The sequence below is a fragment of the Neopsephotus bourkii genome, unplaced genomic scaffold (assembly GCF_033783945.1).
Source record: "Neopsephotus bourkii isolate Nb327-2 ecotype Australia unplaced genomic scaffold, CSIRO-AGI_Nbou_v1 NB_1792, whole genome shotgun sequence".
NCBI lineage: Eukaryota > Metazoa > Chordata > Aves > Psittaciformes > Psittacidae > Neopsephotus > Neopsephotus bourkii.
In genome coordinates, this window is record NW_026902266.1 from 12,569,953 (window position 1) to 12,591,427 (window position 21,475).

At 38.7% G+C, this 21,475-nt stretch overlaps 1 protein-coding gene across 6 annotated transcripts in view; it reads right to left on the reverse strand.

Moving 5' to 3' along the window:
* Positions 1-21,475, reverse strand: part of GALNT18 (polypeptide N-acetylgalactosaminyltransferase 18) — a 238,368-nt gene that overhangs the window by 56,341 nt on the left and 160,552 nt on the right. For all 6 annotated transcript variants that reach the window (XM_061380458.1, XM_061380455.1, XM_061380457.1 and 3 more), the window contains 2 exons: positions 20,116-20,230; positions 3,377-3,562 (listed from right to left, as the gene is read on the reverse strand). In XM_061380458.1, the coding sequence (XP_061236442.1) occupies positions 3,377-3,562; positions 20,116-20,230 (301 nt within the window). The remainder of the gene's footprint in view (positions 1-3,376; positions 3,563-20,115; positions 20,231-21,475) is intronic.

The following is a 21,475-nucleotide window of genomic DNA, read 5'->3' on the forward strand; positions in this document are numbered from 1 at the left end:
CAGGTAACCTAATTTCTACTTATCGTAAGAGCAGCTCATAAAGAAAGGGTTTCATAAAGTCCCTGTATATAAAAATCAGTAATTTATCACATTAAAATCATGCAGTGGAAATTTTTAGAGAGGATCTAAGTGCAAAACCATGGCTGCTATTTAACAGGAAGTAAAATGAGACACTTTGCTCCACACTGTGCTCTACCACTTCTGCCTCAAAACAAAACACAGGATTAATATGTTAGCAAAATCCTATCTACTTAAACAACACACTTTTCTGGGTCATAAACACCCCAAAGAATTTGTCAGCCACCAGATATGATTTAAAATTAACATTGGAAGCACTGAATTTTCTTAGTTATGCATCCAAAAGGTATCTTTATAAACACTTAGGTTTCTGAACTCTTGAAGCACCAACTGCTTCTTACATCCCAAAGCACTGAATTAATGTTAATCTGAAACAAATGTATTTTATTATGGGAGCATTTTCTAGCCAATGGAAAATTGACTTCCATGGTAGCAAAGTACACTAAAAAGTAGGAAAGTGAGGTCTGGCATAAACAGTCATAACTCAAGTTAATTCTTCAAAGTGATGGCTCCCCTCAAGCCCTAAATCATTCATAAAACTTAGTAATCACCTCCTCCCATGCAGCTGGAGAAGGAAAATAACTCACATGTAGCACCCTGGCTTTATCACCAGCAACAACTCAGCATGTTTCTCAAAGCTGAGAATATGATGGGAGGAAAAAAAAGGGAAAGAAAGAACACCAAAAAACATAGGGGAGAATACACAGAGAGCACAGCTTTTGCTTCTGGGGCTTAAATAAATCTCTTCATTGTTTTTTAGGTTTTTTTTTTTTTAGTGTTTTAGTTTTTTTTTCTGAATCTATTTATCAAAGTAGCTATGATGCAGAAATCTCCATGGTATCCAAGATCCCCATTTGAAGCCCTCAGTACTTCAGAGCCACCCACGTTGATTCCAGCAGGGCAGTCACAGCACACTGCCAATTGATTCTGACTCTTTTATTATTATTAGCTCTCAAAGAATAAAACCTTTGGAAACATCTGACTCAGGGCTTCTCAGCGGTCTGGGAATTCTTCCATGGAAAAAAAAAACAAAACCAACAGGTACTGTGGTTAACATTTTGGAATAACATAATTCATGGAAAGTCCCGACTGTTGTGACTGTTCTATTACCTACACAGTCCATTACTTCATCATCTTCTAGGTAGAGAATTACTCCCGTAGTTACCTACTTGTGTAACAGTATTTGGCTACGCTGTCTGTCTGTCCTCTCAGCATGGCTCTCACGATGACGTATCAAACATCTCTTTGCCTAAGCTGAAAATAGGCTTGATTTTAAAAATGGTCCTCTCTGGCATTTCACCTTTAGTTTACTTTGGAGGTGAACAAAGATGAAACAGACACATTGCCATCTAGTCTGATATCTAAATTCGATCTAATCCCTTCCTAACCTTTCTCATCCATCATCTCTTTGCTCCCTTCCTACTGGAAGTCTGTATTACAAATGCCCCACAAGCTTTAAGTGATTTTTTTAGGTTGCTTTATTCTGAATACTCCTGCCTTTTACTGATGTTTCTATAGCAGAGACTGCACTGCTCCTAACCTTTTGATGTATAAAAGAGGGCTCCTACTAATGATGTAGGTTTTCTTTACACTGACTGATTCAATTAAAGTGCTTGGGAGTGTAATTTTTTGCTGTATTTTCCTCTTTCACTTAAAAGGCCAGAAGCTTTCCTTAAACATGTACTTGTTTCATCTGTGAAAAAAATAACTGCTTCCCAGTATATTTTAAATAAGTATGTGGACATGTGTGTATTTGGCTCTCTACAGCTTTGAGAAATACAAATGAAGGTTTGATGTGCTACAGATTCTATACATACACATAGTAATAGATTTCTCCCTACAACAGAGGCATGTCATTACACTGCAGTTGAGGCTATCACTATTAAAAAGCTGATTTAGCACTTGCCATTTCCAGCTTTTAAGTCTGCTCTATGGTTTGACAGCAGTAGCCTTTGTGAAGATGAAGGGAGAATATAATCTGCACTGTAATTTATTCAAGCAGTTCAGTGCAATGGTTAGTACATTTGTGGTGGGAAAATGGTTGGAGACTTGAAGTAGTAAGAAAGCTTATTCTTCAAATAAGCTTACTCTTCAAAACTATGAACAAAATCAGCTTTGGAGATACAAGATCTACCCTGAAAACACCTTGATGCACTTTGTGACCTGATTCTGTGATTCTGTGATTTTTCTTTTGTTTAATAAACGAGTTTCAAAATTTATTACAGCAGGCTCACTTTATTCTGATGTATTGGCACAGTCAAGATGGTGTTATTACGACTTGTTAAATTTAACCAGTAAAAACAACAACTTGTCTTTGCATTCTTTATGAATTTAAATTCCAAACTGCATTGAGATCTCAACTTTGCACAAGGTTAAGCAACACCATCACCATATCTTGATGAATATTAGGAAATACATGTATGATACTGTATATCCTGGTTAGCAAAAGGAATTCCTAAGTTTTGTGTTAATGCTATGCTTGCAAGTCAAAAAAATTAAATTTGAGCAATCAATGAAGATCAACCAGTCTTCAGGAAAATAACAAATAAAAAATAGAAACTGAAATTTAAATCTATCAACTTGGCTCTGAAAAAGTTGAAAGCTCTTAACAGTTCATAGATTAAATACCACTGACTACAGAAATGAAAACCAACTGAAACCAGATATCAAACTGAACTCCCAGGTTAGCTGTCCTACAGTATCTTTTCAATGCAGGGGACCAACCATTGCTTATCTGTGGAAAAGAAGGCCAAAAGGGAGTTATAGGTACATTCTGCAATATGGCATGAAATCCACCAGCCACCCCTACTCTGCTGTGAAATTACTCAGAGTAATACATTCACAATTTAACTGATAGATGCTAACACCCCCTGCTCCTTGGCAGAACTCCTCTCTGACAAATCCTGTGGAATTACAGCTCTTTACGATGGTAAATGAGAGGCTCAAATTCAAAACAAGATGTGTAATATAGATTTGATGGCTCCTTTTTCCACATTTCTGCAGCTCCTAGGTTAAAATCTCCATGAGGAGTTATCAGTGAGGATGATGAACATGACAATAGATTAATTTTTAAGGAATCTGAAGACAAAGAAATTGGTCTAGAATAAGACACAACTACATACACATTTTTTATGTAAGTGTGCATGTATAGCATATCTTATGCCTATATGTAGGACATAAATATATACATACGTGCATACCAAAGCAGAACCCAAGCAGAAAAATAAAAAGTCAGTGTAGGAGCCAAACCCAAAAGGATCTAAAGTCAAAGCTTGCAACACAAGTCTTTGTGACTCACCTCCTGGGGTATGTTCCATGCCATATAGACATGGCTCTTAAATTCATCCATCCAGACTTCAGCCACCCTTAGTGCATTTCTCCGGACATGAGCAGTTAGATCTTCTGTGTATGGTTTATGTGCTCTTTCAATGTGGGCAATCCTGGAGCAAGGCAGAACTTCAACACTTCCTCCACACTGCCATACCTAGGAGGAAAAGACACTCTGCTAGTGAGAGCTCACTGCATCACTGCTGCCCTTTATTAAATATACTGAAATTATTTTATTTCTATGCTTGACATTTTTACATAGAAGAATAACTACTCATGACTTATTTGAATATACACAGGGTTTTTTTAGATAGTCGTGAGAGGAGAGTGTTATTACTTTGCCTTACTATGAACTATTACTACTACTTAACCTTACTACAGAAGTAATTACTACCAGTAATGTCTTATCACAATCTTCTCAGATCAGTTCAGCTATTCTCAAGATTATTAATAAAATAATTTATAAGGCATCCAAAACCATGTCATTTGGGTTCAAGTTTTAATGCCTTGCAGACATTTCCCTAAGACTATGCAGAGTCCACCTCAAGGCATACATGCACTATTTGAATCTGGAACTAGGAAGCCTTATGTAGAAGGGAAACTAAGTCAAATTTTAAGATCACTTAAGTTTCAGGTTCTAGCAAAATTAGAAATATAAATGAATCTTCTGCTTTGTTTTAAACATAGCTCAGAAAAGACCAGGTTTATTTCATTTGAGAAGAAGCGACAAAAACTAAGACTGCCTAAAGAAAATGTTCCATGAATAATTTCAACACACACTACTCTTGTAAATTATAATAAACTTATAATGTAGGTTACTGTACCTGCTCAAGTGTGTTTTGGTTTTGCCTGCTACCACTAATGTCCATAACGTTAATCATGAGTATCGCATTCAGCTCTGATTCCCTCTCTTTCTACTCTCAACAAAAGAGAGAACCACTTTGGCAGCCTTAACAGTCAGTGAATTACTTGAATTATTTTACATAGAAGCTCTTCTTCTGTGTATCTTGAATTATGTAAACTTCCTAATAAGATCAAGGCAGCCCACTGGTTGAGTAGATGCTAATCAGGTGATAACTGAGATGTACTCCAATTGTTTGATCCTTCTGAACAAGAACCTCAGTGTCCCAGAGGCAAGTGTACTCACTAAGGACTGACATATTTTGCTTTATGATGCTACCAGCAGAGATTGATATTCCATACGAAGAGAGTGAAAACATGAGAGTGAAGGTGCTCCTTCCTTGCACAGCACTTGCAGGAAAGAGTATATTCTGGTCTTCCTCCTAGTGGCCAAGGATGTGGGTTGGCAGAACATCATGTTCTGGAGCTGATCTCAGGTCCCTCAGGTCTGTCCATCCTATAGGCATATGCTCTGCTAAGGAGACACTTTGTTCACTCATTCATTTCATATATTTAGACATCTGGCTTGAATACAACATTTAGACATTTGGCAGCTCCTGAGACCAGAAAATGTGGCATGGATTCATAATGTTTACAAAGCCTTTTCTGAACTGGTGCCTAATTGCATTCAGCATATGCTGGAAGAAGAGACAGCCTTGGTTTTCTGAGCTCTCTCAAAGATGAGCTACCCCATGCACCTACCCTACTGTCAAGAAGTGAGCTGAAAAGACTTCAGCATGTCTCTATGGCCAGAACTTGGAAAACAGTAAGAGTAAATAAACATAACCATTACCAGCAACAGGGCAAAATCTGAGTTGATCATAAATATTTAAAAACACACAGGCAACTGATCTGGCAGAAGAATAATCTGGAAATAATATTTGTGCTCTGTCTAAATATCACAATGGACAATCCAGTTTAGTGATCTAATAAAAAAATAATACTTTGTCAAACATTAAATTTTAAATGCTTCAGATACATTACCTAAAAAAGATTAAATGTGAAGTATCATCAGGCTTTGCTAACATAATGCCTGCTTTCAGTCTGAGCCACTTCTCAGTACAGCATTTGACATCCAGCCATAAATTGTTGCAGAGTTATTCACTGTATGCAGCTTAAATTAGTATCAAAACAGACATGGAAGATGTAGAAATTGTCATAACTTAGAGTAGGACAAGACAATTCCCATGCCACATGTTCTGCTTATTCTGCCTAGCCTTTGCTAGGCAGTCCCCACTAGAGATGGTCTCAAACCAAGTCCAACATGTGAACACCAAATCTTCTGTGGGATTTTCTGAGTTAGGTATGAATGCCATCTTGACAACAAGCCGAGCCAAAAATTCACAGTCTATAATAAGCTGAATTTCCAAGTAAATTTCTAGGATGTGAAAATCTAAAGAGCGGACTCATCCATAATTTTAACTGATTCAGTAATCAGTCAAATATAATTTGACTTTATAATGAATTCATACGTATTTTCAAAGTCTATAATGTAGTTTGTAAATAACAAGTACCCACTACCTGAATAAACACCAATTAATCAAATTTGGTGGCCATTCCCTTCTCTCAGACACTGTCAGTCTTTGTTTTACTTCCAAAGACGAATTAATTACTCTGCAGAATCATTGATTCACTTAAGAACTTAATGCTAAGAGAGACCTGTCAATACAGATGCTGACAGTACTAGTGGGTTGTATTAAACAACTTCAAATCTAAATATTATTTCTAAGCAAAAATCTCCTGCAATCCATGAACACATGATTACGACGCACCAGAACTGGACTAGAGATATATACTACCAGTTTCCATATATCAAGATGAATAGAAGTCCTTTAATCAATGACTTTTTAAAGAGGAAGACATGAGAAACACATGTGATCTGAAAATACGGGAATACAGTGTGTGCAGAGCTTTAGCTACAGTACTAAACAAGCAGCACAACCATAGATGTAGGCTGTGAAGTCCTGCAAAGCACTTGCGGAGTGAAAGTAGATGCAATACTTTGTAAGGGCAGACAGCACAATCCAGACATTCTCAGCTGGTCACATCTAGGACAAGCCACAGTACCTTTCACTCCCACAAGCGTTCCTTGACAGTGGGATTACAGTATGGTGAGAAAGCTCTTTCTCCAAAAATTTCACTGCACCTGGGGAGTCCCATTGCAAAGAAAGAAAATTTAGGAAGGCATTAAAATGGGATTTTCTTATGGTATGAAACTCTCCTACAATCTCAAGGGATTCTGGATTCCTGATGCCACAAAACGTGCAAAATCTCCAGCCTAGGAATGAAGGGCTTTGCTAGTCATACAGTATATAAATACTAAACAATGTAACATGATTAACTGACTGCTACAGAAAGTGTTAGGGTTTTTCCATCCTTCCCTTATTTGAAATAAGGTAATTTCTTGCAGCTAGGTAAGAACATTCATCCATTCTTTACTTCTTTCATTCTCAGACCAACTTACCACTTGTCCCTGACCACTCCTAGCTACCCCCATCTCCTCTACTCATGTAAACAAATCCATGGTGCTTCTACCATTGTGTTGGAGCCACTGTGGATGACTGGATGAGTTTTCAAGACACCTTGAAAAGGTATAAGTCTCACATCAAATGCGTACAGAACAGATTCAATTACTCTAAACCATCAACTTTGTGTCAAAGACAATTTTTGGGATTTTTTAACTAATATTTTAATACTAATAAATACATTTTCTTAAAGAGAGAACTTCCATCCTGGGTTCAGCAGTAGCAGTCATTTTCCTGCTTAGTAGCTGGTGCAGTGCTATGTTTTTGACTTTCAGTCTGGGAACAGTGCTGATAGCACCAATGCTCTTAGTTGTTGCTCAGTAATGTTTACTCTGACCAAGGACTTTCTGAGTCTCATGCTCTGCAAGGGAGGAGGGGAAGCCAGGAGGAAGCAGAGACAGGACACCTGACTCAAACTGACCAAAGAGGTATTCCATACCACAGCACGTCATGGCCAGGATGTAGAACTGGGAGCAGTTATGCGGAAGGGCTAGATCACTGCTTGGTTGGGCTGGGTATCGATCGGCAGGTGGTGAGGGGTTGTATTCTCTTCCCTTGTTATTTCCCTTATCATTATTATTATTGGTGGTAGCAGTAGTGGTTTGTGTTATACCTTAGTTACTGGACTGTTCTTATCTCAACCTGTGGGAGTTACATTCTTTCAGTTCTCCTCCCCATCCCTCTGGGAGAGGGGGGGAGGAAAGGGGGGAGTGAGCAAGCGACTACGTGGTTCTGAATTACTGACTGGACCTAAACCACGACAACTCGAAGCAAAGTTGTGAAGCATTTTAAAATGGTCTTTACATTGTCTTTAATATTTAAAAAATAGGAATAGCAATTGAGGTGTCAGTTCTTCACAATTTCAAGTTTCCCTTGTGAATTCCACAGCTATATTTTTTCTGTCATTAGTGATCTTTACTCAGGATTCAGCCAAACTGAATAGCACCTTTCTTGTCCTCTAGCACTGTTATTTTATGTGATGGCTATAAATAAATACAAAGATTTAAAATCAGTGAAGCTTTTCCAAGTTATCACCCACGATTTCAGCAGGAATTCTAAAGGTAAAAGAGCTTCAAAGACTTTTCTTAACCACACGGAATGGTTTGAAGTAAAACGTTGCATCTCTGGGCATACTGTTGCTGCAATCAGCAATACTTAATGCCAAAACTGCTCGTGCAAGGAAAAATCTTGAGAAATTTCCCAAACTATGGTTACAAGGAAATACACCACCTTTTTTCTGTTGCCTGTGAAGATATTTTACCTGTGGTAGATGGAAAGTGGGGTGGAAAGAGGTGGAAATTGCTAGCAATAGTCTCAATTTCCTGTCAGATCCCTAAAGATACATACAAACTTGTCAAAAGTAACATAACCATCTGTCACTGTGATATAATAAATAGCAATTAACATTTCTTTCTGTAAAAGCACCAACTGCAAAACCATACCAGTGGGTCTCAGAAGTTATCTCCAGGCAAAGACTGTGGAAAGTTTCAAATGTGAGTGACTGCGTATCTTTGGGAGCATTAGCATGATTGCTGGAGCCTCAGTAATGAAGAAAGTTTGCTTTTCTTTGGGGAATTTCTCGAGGTTCTGGTCTCAGTGGCTTGCTTTGCAAAAGCAGTCTCTTGGAAAAAGATGACACCAACTAGAGTTTCCGTTCCAAAGAACTCTCAGAATCCACTTCAGTGTATTTTCAATGCTCCTACCAAGAGAACCTTAAGAAAGGGCTCTTTATTCTTGGATTTCCTGAGGAGGTTTGCATATTTGGTATAGCCCCAGGAAGGGCTTAGAGGGCTTCCTCTTCCTGAATGGGTTCCTTCACCACTAGCAAAAGGTAGTAAAGTTCCATAAAAAAAATGTAAGGTTTAACGGGACAGTAGTGGTACCAAGGTGGCCTCTGACACAACACTGAAAGACTAAAATCAGCAAAGCCTCTGACTAAACTAAGCAAAGCAAGTGGGAGATGATAGGAACATTAAATGAATACAGAGAATCTATTTGGGAAAAAGAAAAAGATGTGAGGAATCTCCCTTTTAAATCTTCGGTTGTTACGGCTTATGTGGGGAGCTTGTACAAGCTCTAAGTGCTTCTTACTGTTAATTTACTGAAGGTAGATTTGCACATAAGCTGTAAATGTGGCCCTACATCTGTGTGACTTTATGCTCGCCAAGGTTAAATTAGCTCCACAGAGCAAATAGAAAACATATTCTCTGTGTTGGAAGAACCAGGAAAGCAGCGGATGTGTAAAACTGCAGAGGGAGCACAGGTGGTGGCACAACAGATCAGCTGTAACTGCCACTTTGTTAAAGGAGTAAAGGACCCAAGGTCTGGCCAGTCCAGTGGGATGGCACAAGTGAGGCAGCTACAGAAGCAGTAACACACCAAATAGCTTCTTTAAACATTTTGCAAAGGTGTAAAACCTGATCCCACATGCTATCATTCCTCACTCCTTCCACCAAAATGAGGGCAGGGGTGATACCATCCGCACAGCTTTCAGTGTGCAGCAGGGACTCGCTCAGCCTTAGAAATGTCTAAGTCAATCTGCTTAAAATTTTTTTGGGAGCAAATTCCATTCACATCTGGAAAATCTGTTTCACTAGAAAAGTCTCAATTTTTGCTAGTTTTATTTTTAAATCCACATCCTTTAGTAAAACCTTTTCAATTGCATTTAAACATACTTGAATTTGCATATTTCAATCAATTACAACTCTGAAGCTGATCCTCTCTCGAATATTTAATTTATACTTCATTATAAAATGACACAACACTTCTTCATTAAAAAGGTTTCTTTTTATCTTGTTAATCACCGAGTCTTCGTTTCATGTTGTGGAAGCTTAATCTAATAAAATAAACCCTACATGGTGCTGAGCAGTTTATTACCATGTACTGCATTCATTAAACTTACACAGATCATGCAGTTTCTCCATGAACTGATGTGACCTTGTTTGAAACCATCATTTCATTTGTACTGCAAACAAAACTGTTTAATTTTTAAGTGATTTCTCAAAAAGCTGAAGCCATTTCTAGCTTCTGTGAAGTCTGCAAGTGACAAAATTAGAACAACTCATTAAAGATGCCCTGAAGATAAAAAGTCAGTGTGAATTACTACTGAGGATACAAACAAACAGTCACCAATATCTTTAAAATATATCTGGGGGAACAATTTAATACATAAATGTTTGTGAATCTTTAACCTTTGGCATTACCACTAATAGTTTACTGATAACCAATAACAAGTTTCCTGCTTTACAGACACGTATGAAAAACCTATTTTTATTCAATGCCATGAGCTAAGTCTGTGATCATTTTGGGCTTGCATCTTTATTTTGCTATCTTGACAGGTGACTGCAGAAAGGAGAGAACGGTGAGATACAAAGATCACTGAAATCAATGTTCATGTTTCCAACAGCGCTCAGTGGGTTTTGGAAAGACTTTGGATTGTCATATACATTTGGGTATCTGTCTCTCTAAACCTAGAAATCTACTCACTGGATGAAATACATTAACCTTTAATTAGGTCATATCTCCACTAAAGTCAGACGATCTTCACTAAATAACTGCAGTAGTGACAAGCACTGATGGATTTGGCTAACTTTCCCCAAATTCAGCAAGCAGCCATGCACAGCTTTGCTTATTCCACTGGTCTCAAATAGCTTTGTCTAATTGAGGAAGTCTCCCCAAACAGTAGAATTAAACACAGAGTCCTAGCCTAAGTCACATAAACTCAGAATTAGAAAAATTAAAATATAGGTGGACAGAGAGAAAGTATGATTCCAGTGTATTCCTTGCTTCCAGATGCTGAAAGGGCTGGAAAAGGGAACAGTGCCATTGGCATGTACCCCTGCAGAGGGTGCAACTTAATTTCAAGAGAAGTCTGCCTATGGTCACAGCTCAGAACATAATCCACAGAGACGGCAGAGGCTAGAGAGAGATTTTTAAAATGATTTGGTTTACTGATGCCCTGTAAGGTTTCTGAATCCTATTGTACTTATCAGTATTCAAGCCTGACATACTTTCAGGTAAACCTATTTGTGTGCAAGAATAGCTTTTTCCATAACCGAGCTGATAATAGTGTGAAACTGTAAGCAACCTACAAAAACACCCCCACACACAATCTAAAAGACTATTTAAAAGGAAATAAAAGGCTTTAACTAGAGCAGCTCTCAATTTTTAAAACGTAAATTATTCCTTAAATATTACTTCTGAAGTCATCATTAATTGCCTCATAGGCATCACTTTACATTAATTGTGCCTTTATAAAACACTCTAATTCAAAGTGTAACACATGCAAAGATTCTTCCCATATTAAATTGTCAGTAGTATCCTTCCTCTTTTAGTTAATTGCTTCATTATGTACTTTTTAAATTGTGTTGTTCTGTAGGGATTTATTTTGCACATAACTTCATGAGCTGCAAAACTTTTACAACATATTGTTAAATTACACATGTGTTGCTGGTTTACAATTGCAGCAACTACTATATGCCTTGTGCTATCAGGAGATAACATACTTTGAGGGTCACTGAGCACATATGGCTTCATTCAGTTTTCTTTCAAATGTGTATCTCACAGCTAAGCACAGCAAATAAACAACACATATATCACTACATTGCCAAGTTTAAGTCATGAATAGGAAGTAAAATAAATCATTTTTCATCTTAAAAGGCAAAAAAGCAGCAAGCTCAATAATTGGACCATCACTGGTTTAGTATTAATGAAGCAACTTACTGCACTGTCCATCTTTTATGTTTTCGTCTTTCTCTCCTTTACCACACCTGTACTTTCAGCTTGATCAGACTTGTGAATCTTGCACTAATTCTCAAGACTTGATCCTGAAGTACCAGAATACCAAGCGAAGAATAGACTACACTAGACTATGGTATTTTCAGTTGGAAGATCATCTAGTCCAACTGCCTGACCAATTCAGGGCTGACCAAAACCTAAAGCTTGATACTAGGCCATTGTGCAAACGCCTCTTATTAAACACTGGCAGGCCTGGGGCATCAACCAGCTCTCTAGGAAGCCTGTTCCAGGGTTTGATGGCTGTCCCCTGATGCAGCTTTGAAGCACTCCCATGCGTCCTATCACTGGATACAGGGAGAAGAGATCAGCACTCTTGCTCTCCACTTCCCCTCCTCAGGAAGCCATAAGTAGAGAGATTCCTTTTCCCTCAGACTCCTTCTCTCCAAACTAGACTGGATTTGTGCTGGAAACAGCGCTGACAACACAGACATATTTTCCTTACTGCTGAACAGTGTTTGCACAGAGCCAAGGCCTTTTCTGCTCCTCACCCCACCCCACCAGCGAGCAGGCTGACAGTGCACAAGGACTGGGAGGGGACACAGCCAGAACAGCTGACCCCAGCTGACCCAAGGGGTACTTCACACCATATGGCATCATGCTCAGCATATAAAGCTGAGGAAGAAGAAGAAAGGTGGGGGCATTGGGAGTGAGGGCATTTCTCTCCCCAGGAGAGAAACACATTACATGTGATGTAGCCCTGCTGTCCTAGAGACAGCTGAACAGCTGCCTGATCATGGGAGGTTGTGAATGAATTCCTAGTTTTGCTTTGCTTGTGTGTGCAGCTTTTGCTTTACCTATTAAAATGTCTTTATCTCACAAGTTTTCTCACTTTTACCCTTCCAATTCTCTCCCCCATCCCACCCAGAGGGGAGTGAGTGAGCAGCTCTGTAGGGCTTAGTTGCCAGCTGGGGTCAAACCATGACACATGTTAAAACAAATATGGAATTTTCACAGACTAAGCCATGAAGAATTGTAATACAAGAATCTACAGTGGCATTGCCAGTATACTGTGACTTGAAAGTGTAGAAAGATATAATAATGCACTAATTAATCTGCATCTCACCTCAGTCTGCTGATTTGTGTGCATTGACTTAAACTGTTTTCTTTCCATGCCACTATACACAATTTCCTCTCATAAAACATCAAGATGTCTATATTGATGCTCATTTGGTAATATGCAACCACATGGCACAACCAATGAAAAAGCATCTGTGAGAAATCCCTAAGTGCCTCATTCTCCTTCTTTGTAGGGTATAGTGATGCCACATTAGCTGGTGCTGTTATCAATCATTTGCTTTCCCATGGGAGCAGCTAATAAAATGTTCTCTCCCCAGAAAGAGCAAAACCACTGGTTAATGCTGGCTGTATGTATAATTACACATGCTGTAGCTGCAGGTTACCTGCTGAGGCATTCACACACAAAATTAAGGCAAAAAACCCAACTATTTCACTGCAAGTTTTGATACAAATACAGAACAAGTCACAGAAAGCCAGTTTACGTTGATGTCATGACTGGCACCTGTTTGGAGGCATGACAATTCCTTATTTTGTTCTCAGCAGAGTCTGGTTTGTTTTTTTTTCCTGTTGGCATTCTGACCCTGTAAACAGAGAGTTAGTCTGTGTCATTTGGGGATTCAGGTTGTTAACACAGTGAGGTACTTTCCAAAACAACATTAATCTCACTGAAAAGACACTACTGGTTACACAAGGTACTAGGCAAGTACTTACACCATACTTGCAGTGCCAAGGAACTATTTTTATCTTGGTTTTTATCATGGGCTGTGATAAGCATTGGCTGCATCTTGTAAGAAGTAACATTTGATCAATCTTTACAACATTTCTTCCAGAGTTCAGTATACAAATCACCTCTTCATTATTCACAAAATGGATAAAAATAAAGAGAAATCAGCATCTTAAAAAGCACTATTTAAATGTCATCTAAAATAGCAACTAAGAATATATTTATTTTTGTACTTCTCAGCCCTTCCTTAGCACATCATCAATTTAATAACTGCTGAACGGTGCTTGTGATCATACAATAAGGATTCTTTTCCATACAACAAATCATTCCTTACTGGGAAGGGTTATGGCCTACTTACTAAAAACAAGTCAAAACCATGGCTTTAAGACCACAGCAAGTGACAGTAGCTGGAAGTGCAAGAATGGGGGATGTCTAGATTCATTTTTCTGAAGGGAATTTAGGGAAGATCTATATTGCTCAGTGGAGTGCCATGAAAGGGGACCCAGCAGCAAAGACAAAAAGGGATGCTATGCACACATGACACATAACACAGCTCACCCTGTGCAAACAGTTCCATTATACAATAGCTCAGTGAAAAAAAAACCTTCACTGTCTTTGTTCCCTCCCAGTCATTTCTACTCTTTGGCACAGCTGGCTCTCAGTTCTCCTAACACAGGAGTTTACGAGGCAGCATGGTAAATCACAAACTGATTAACATTAAAATTAACCTTGCAGTTTAAAAAAACCACGATATGAATGTTTACTCCTGGAGGTATTGAGAGACAATGGGTACAGGGCAGCCTTCAGACAACTATGCTGGCAAAGCCAGAGTGTGCTGCAAGAGTGAGAACAAGAGGATGGCATGAAGAAGAAAATGTAGGACAGCATAGCTGTTTAGCCTCTGTGTTGTGAGACTGCACCCTAGCCTGTATGCTGCTGTCATGGTTTAACCTGGCAGGCAGCTAAACACCACACAGCCATTTACTGCCTGCCCTTCCCAGTGGGGTGGGGAAGAGAACTGAGAAATTCATGGGTTGAGGTTAAGACAGTTTAGAATAGAATAGAAAAGGAAGGGAAAATAACAACAATAATGATAGAGTAATTGGAATACACAAAACAAGAGATGCACACTGCAATGGCCCACCGCCCCACTGACTGATGGCCAGCCAGCTCCTGAGCAGTAGCCTGGCCAGCTTTCCCTTTAGGTTTTATGCAGAGCATGATTCTATATCGTGTGGGATATGCCTTAGGTCAGCTGGGGTCAGCTGTCCTGGCGGTGTCCCCTCCCTGCTTCTTCTGCAACCCAGGTGGGTTAAGAGATAAAAAAACCCTTGACTTAGTGCGAACACTGCTAGCAACAACTAAAACACTGATGTGTTACCTACATTATTCTTGTCCTAAATCCAACACACAGCACTATACCAGCTACTGAAAAGAAAATTAACTCTATCCCAGCCAAAACCAGGACAACTGTGCAAAGGCTTTCCTTAATAAAAACAGACATCTACTTACATGTAATATATTTATAGTGTCATATAATTCATGGCATGTATTAGAAACACTGAGAGCTAAAATTGCTGAAAACTTCTAGGGAAAAAGGAAAAACTCCAAAAAGTTTTCAGATCAATACAGAGACTTTGGGCCAAATGTAAGTATCTTCACTTGCTCATAAATATCAAAAAGAACACTCTTGCAAGGGTGTGTTTTAAGAAAGAGATACAGGTGCAAAACAACTGGGATACACTTTGGATTGGAAATGACTGGACCTGTAAGCCAGCAATGGGCTTCTATGCATCATATGAGAGACTGGTTTAACTTGCCTGCAATGAAGAGTCACGATTCCAGAAGTTGGGGTGGGGGGAAGTTAAAAAAGGGGAAAAAAACATAGGGCCAGAAGCACCTTCAAAAAAACCCCTCAAAAACAAACAAACAAAAATCCCCATCCCCGATTACCCCCATCTCAAAAAAACCCAAAACCAAACCCAAGGAAACCAAAGTGACCCCTTGGATTAAAAAAAATCCAAACAGATGAGGGAGAGGCGTGACTTCACATCTTGCCCTGCAACAGAGGGACTCCATCGTGATGGACAAGACCCTGAAGAACACTGGAACAATTTTCTGGTCAAATAACTTATTTCTTCATCTCTGTTCACACAGTACGTGCCTCTAGTTCTTCACCAACAGTAAAAGCATCTGCTTCACATAAATCCCATCGACAAACTGCTGGACTAATAAGAAATGAACCAAAGATATTTATTATATCTTATTTTATTGTAAATACAACTAATTTCACTATGGCAATATACTGTATAAAAGTAGTGTGCCACACTCAGTTTGAAATATAAATGCAATTTTCCTCCTGGGTCAGCTGATGTTAAGCCTTGATATATTGCTTAGTGGGAGCAAGATCCATTCCTTTTCCCTTAAAGAACTATTACCTTCTAAAAAAATTTCCTCTTACACATTTAACAGAGCCATTATATCCCTGGGAACATGAATTCATCTGCAACACAAAATCTTTGTGACATACATAATTACTCTAAGCCTAAGCCTGAGCGTACATTCCCTTGTATGTCCCTTGACAACTTAGCCTGTGACCAGAGGCAAATCACTGAGTATTTATCCAGGCATCCTTAAAAGGGGTACAAACAATTTCCTTGTGACAGGTATTTGGAAGCTTTATCAAACATGTAGGCTGCTTTAACAGACAAAATTGTTACAGGCTTGCTCTTGATAGAAAATCTGCTGACTTCACTAGGAATTGGAACAGACCTTTAAGAAGCCCACTGAAAACTATACTTGAGCCATCTAGTGCATGATCTAATTGATTGCAATAGGTTTGTAGGGGCTTCTGTAACCACAAGTACCGGTTGTGCAAGCACAGCCCAGAAGCAGAGCTCAAGTAACAGTGAGAAACACCAGCCTTACACTCTCATTCTGTTATTGCCATAAGGCAATTACCAATACAGTTCCTATTTGGTCTCTTGAATAAGCAATGTGATTCCAGTTTGCCCTCCAAATGCAGTCTGGCCCCTTAAAAGCACACTTAAGTCCATTCAACTGGGAATGATTGAACATAAACCAAAAAGAAGCATTACTCATCCTAACATGAATTCAAGAATATGATTCTGGGGCACAGCAAATGAATCTTTCAAAAATCCCAGATAAAGTGACTGACCTGCTAGAAATGATGCTGTCAAGTCTTGCATCAACCCTCTTACGGGGCAAATAAATAGCTTTGCAAGAAAACACTTGCTTGAGGTAAAAATACAGCATTGCTTCTAAGATTCGAAATGCATTAATATTTTGAACTCATCTGTCAGCTTCTAGCTCAAGGCACCAGAACTCTATTAATATTTATTTAATAATATGTGTTTAATATTTTACAAATGCTACTACAAAACCACAGACAAGGGTAGAAATCTTAGAAGCTAAATAATACACCAGATTAGTGACAAATAGAGCTGAATAGAGAAACTAATTCATCAGAGTCAAGAGAATAATCCTCCAATCAGACATGTGTTCTCTGTGGCTTGTTATGGTTTACTGACAGTGGATGCTTCAGATACAGTTTCCAACAGTTGGGGATTTTCTTGCACTCATCTAGCACAAATAACTAGATATTTGTCCAGATGATGAGATGACAAAATACCTCCTGGGAGATGATAGTGGGAAAAGTCTCCATTTTGTCAGGGTCTAATTCCCATCAGTTCAGCTGAAAACAAGCCATTTCAGGATTTCAGAAGATACGGTACTGGTATCTTCTTTAGAGCAAAAAGAAATCCTAAATAGGTAGAATTTGCTTCTCAGAAGCATCTCAGATTTGAGACTGAATCTTATCTCCCATCACTGAAGATGCAGCTGCTAAGAAAGCAAATGGAGAACAAGGGTTTGGCTCTGTCCACAGGCACAGAGATAGCGATTTACTTAGTCCTGTAATCACATCATACTGCAGCTGGTCTACTACTACTGCAAGTTTGGCTCACAGTAGATTACATCCTCTGGAACAAACTTAATAATCTATGGACACAGGACCATGCTCTACTTAGTGTACTTAGGATAAACAGGTAGGTCAAATGATCCTAGCTCTTGCTGCTGTTTCTATTTAAGGTAACCTTTCCTATTCCTTCAGATGTTTGTCTTACATGCTTATGCATAAAATTTCCCAATGAAAGAACTGACTTCCAGTGCCTAAATACTGCAAAGAATGGGCTCAGAAATTCAAGCCATGAAAAAAAATCAGGAAATTTCACTAGATATCAACACCATCATATTAGAGAATATGATACACAACATCCTACTTCCTGGCGAGCCTCAATACCAGGCCAGTTTGGGCACACAGTGTCTGCTTCTCCACCCCTATACGAAATGCATATCAGACAGCAGAAGAATCACAGAATCATAAAATCATAGAATAATTTGGGTTGGAAAGGACCTTAAAATCATCGAGTTCCAACCTCCCTGCCACAGGCAGGGACAGCTTCTACTAAACTACATTGCTTCAAGGCCCATCCAACCTGGCTTTGAACACTGCCAGGGATGGGGCACTTACCACATTTTTGGACAACTTGTTCCAGTGCCTCACCACCCTCATCTTTTAAAGAACTTCTTCCTACTACCTAACCTGAACTTCCCCTGTTTAAGTCTGAACCCGAAACCCCTTGTCCTATCACTACAGTCCCTGATTAAGAGCTAGATGAAGCTAGAGACTTCCTGAAAAAGGAAAATGACTATGAAAGATGAAAAAAGTGAGAAATCAGTAGTCATGGAAACATTATGTATTGTACTAACATTGTCATTATAATGTAGGTTTTGTAGAACAATATTAAGTGATCCATTGTAGGCCTCGCAGCTGAAAGCAACACAAGTAATCTATAGATGACTGTTCAGTGCTGCAGAGGTGAAAACATAGTTCAGCAGCAGAGACAGACCATCTGGCCTGAAATCACGTGCTGATTACAATTTTCTATGTAGCCCTAGCTAAAGCAAATGAAAGGCAGCCCCTGAGAGCTGCATCTCTAGGACAAGTGCTTAGGCTGCACCTGAATGACATGGCTGCTGACGAAAATATGAAAGCACATTTGAAGCAGGAACTTGTATTTTACCAAGACACGGTGTTTAGCCCCAGGTGTGTGCCCGAAGAAGGCAGCTGATGGAAGGAGTTTGCTATTCAAACTAACATCTGTAGAAATAATACTGTGCTTCCCATTGCACTGTGCATTTATATTCATCCTGGTATTATCTGGGATATACTGAGAATTGAGAAGAGCTGGTAATAAACTACTGAGAAAACTGTTCATTGTAGCTCCATAATTTGTTTTGATATAGCCAGGGACACAGATCCAAGCCAGGATAAAGTCAGATGAGGCAGCAGACATTATGCTACCTTGCACACTACAATCTGTTACAGACAAAAGTATTTTATGTAGACCAGGCACTGCTTCCCTGGAGACAGACAAAAAAACATAAGGAAATCACAGCAGTGTTGGACCTAATTCCAGTGATCCAGTCTACTCCAAAGTTTCAGTTACACAGAGATTTGTGTCTCTCTGGTCTTGTCTATCAAAGTACTCTTCCCAGTCAACTTCTGCAAGGCTAAGTATAGGAAACTGCACATAATATACATCATGACACAAAACTAGGTAAGACTCCTCATACTCACAAGGAGGCAATGGTTTTGTCAGCTGAATAGAGAAACGAAAAATCAAAGTGACACTAATTTTCAACTCAACGCAACACTGAGCTGCAAAATCAGGTTTTGGGAACAGCAGGGAACTATCTGGCCCTCCCAGAGAGGAGGATGGTGTTACTAAAAAAAGCAGCCTTGAATTTCTCCCTCCCCATCTTGCTGCAATATCACTTTATCTCTGACATGTGGGAGAACAAGAATTCCAGGAAACCAGAAGTATAAATTAGTATTTTTTGTTACATCTCACAGGTCAGCAGAGAATTCTGTATTTTTTTCTTTTGTTGTTGTTGTTGCTATTGTGCAACAGCGTGCTTGTATTCTAGCAATGAAAAAGCACAAAACACAAGCTTCCACTATGATTTCATAGCAGAGTTCAGGATTTATTTTATAATCACAGATCACAGCATTTTTCATGACCACCTATGTGTCTAGGGATTTCTCCTGTATCAAAAACCTGAAAGATTCTCAAACAGAACAGTGCTGTATTTTCAGAACGGTATTTAACTGTGAAGAGATACAGAAAGAAGTACACAGATCATTCACAACACCACATAATGATGAACAGATGAATATATGATGGAAAAAGAAAGTATGTGCACTTACGCATTTTATGAATAACTTAATTCCACTCCAGAGGAAAGGCAGCATAAATTCCTATATATTCCAGTTTGCTCCATAGCGATTCTCCTATTTTAAATGAGTAACCTAGAAAGGCCTTTTCCATTAAGCTTGTGAGAAACTATCACCCTTACAGAGTCTGGGATCACAAGTAAGCAAAAAAGTTCAGGTATCAACTCTACAGAACTCTAACACTGTTACTTGAATGAAAGAATAATAACAAGTTCTGTATTTCTATGCTTGTTCCAGATAGTTCTTTAGCTTTTCTTTTTTTTTGCACCCCTCCCCTCCAACCAAATACAATTTGTAGCAAAGCTGTGGATCCCTCTGCATCTTTTTATGCCATAATTCATACATTTTTGACTGTTTTTTCCCCTGCAGTGAGAAGCAAGCTGTATTTTAAGCGTAAGCCACCAGTGTTGTTTGGTTATGTTCCTTACCCTGATCCCCAGCTCTACGTTCTCTCCTCCGTATACTTCCATGCCTTCGTCCAGCAAGCCAATCTCTTGGAAGTATTCTCTATCTACTATGAAGCATCCAATCAATGCAGGACTTCTGGAAAAATAAACCACCAGCAAACAAAATTAGCAGACAAAATACAAACAATTTTATTATTCAGACATAATTATATTTAAAGGGTGTGTTAAGATGGATTCATAGGGCAGTGTTTCTCAAACAGATTTATTCAGCTTTGTTTCCTAATGTTCTTGATCCTATGGGGAAATAGGCACCATTACAGGAAAACAAACCCAAAATTACTGGATATACATATTCACCAGAATGGGTAGGATTTTAGTTCTAGCAATACTAGATGCAGGAGCCCCAGCTTTGTTTCTGAGGCACCAGCCATTCTAGTTTTTGTTCCTGCTAAGTCCTCAGGTTTCTTGTCTGTGATAATTAACAAGGATACCCAACGATGCACAGAAGTCAGGTTAATCTCCAGCTAAGAAAACCTGTGTCTGTAAGTTTATGTAAAAGAAGATAATTTCTTGAGTAGGAACATACAGATAACGTTCTGTAATACAGAATGAAGAAATGTCTGCCCTTACAATCATACTGTAATATTAGTCCATTGTCCTTAACCAAATTTAAACAAGTCATACATCTTTGCCAAATCAGTAAGCTCTATTCATGCTATGACCTGAATTAACCAACTTTTACTATGCCGAGCCAATCTTCAGAAGGTAAGAGTAAGAGCTCAGGCACAGAAAGTACAATTTTACTGTTATGAGATGCAGGGGAGGAGAATAGAGTCATTCAGCTTTTGCATTTTTCTCCTACCTTATAATCCACAATGACAAAGATATATTCTCTGATTATTATGCTGGTATCAGGAACTCTGATAACAACAGAATATTAATTAGCAATACAGGGAAAATTATCCTGCCTTTACTAGGAACATTCAAGCTACAACTATAGGATGTCTTAATCACAGACTATACAATTCTAGAGAAATCTATACATTTATGTGTCCTGGGTTCAGCTGTAACAGTTATTTTTTCTCCTTCCTTGTAGCTGGTGCAGTGCTGTGTTTTCAATTTTAGTCTAAGAACAGTGCTGATAACACACTGATGCTTACAGTTGTTGCCAAGTAATGCTTACTCTAATCAAGGACTTTTCAAACATTGTGCTAGTAATCTGAAGTGCTATAGTAACCACTTTATAGCAATGAAAGACTATTTCTGATGTATTTATTAATGAAGAAAACAGCAGTTACTGTAGTTTCGAAAATTATGCTTCCTTTATGACAAAGTACTATTGCTTTTGGTGGGTTTTTTTAAAGTATTTTTCATAGTACCT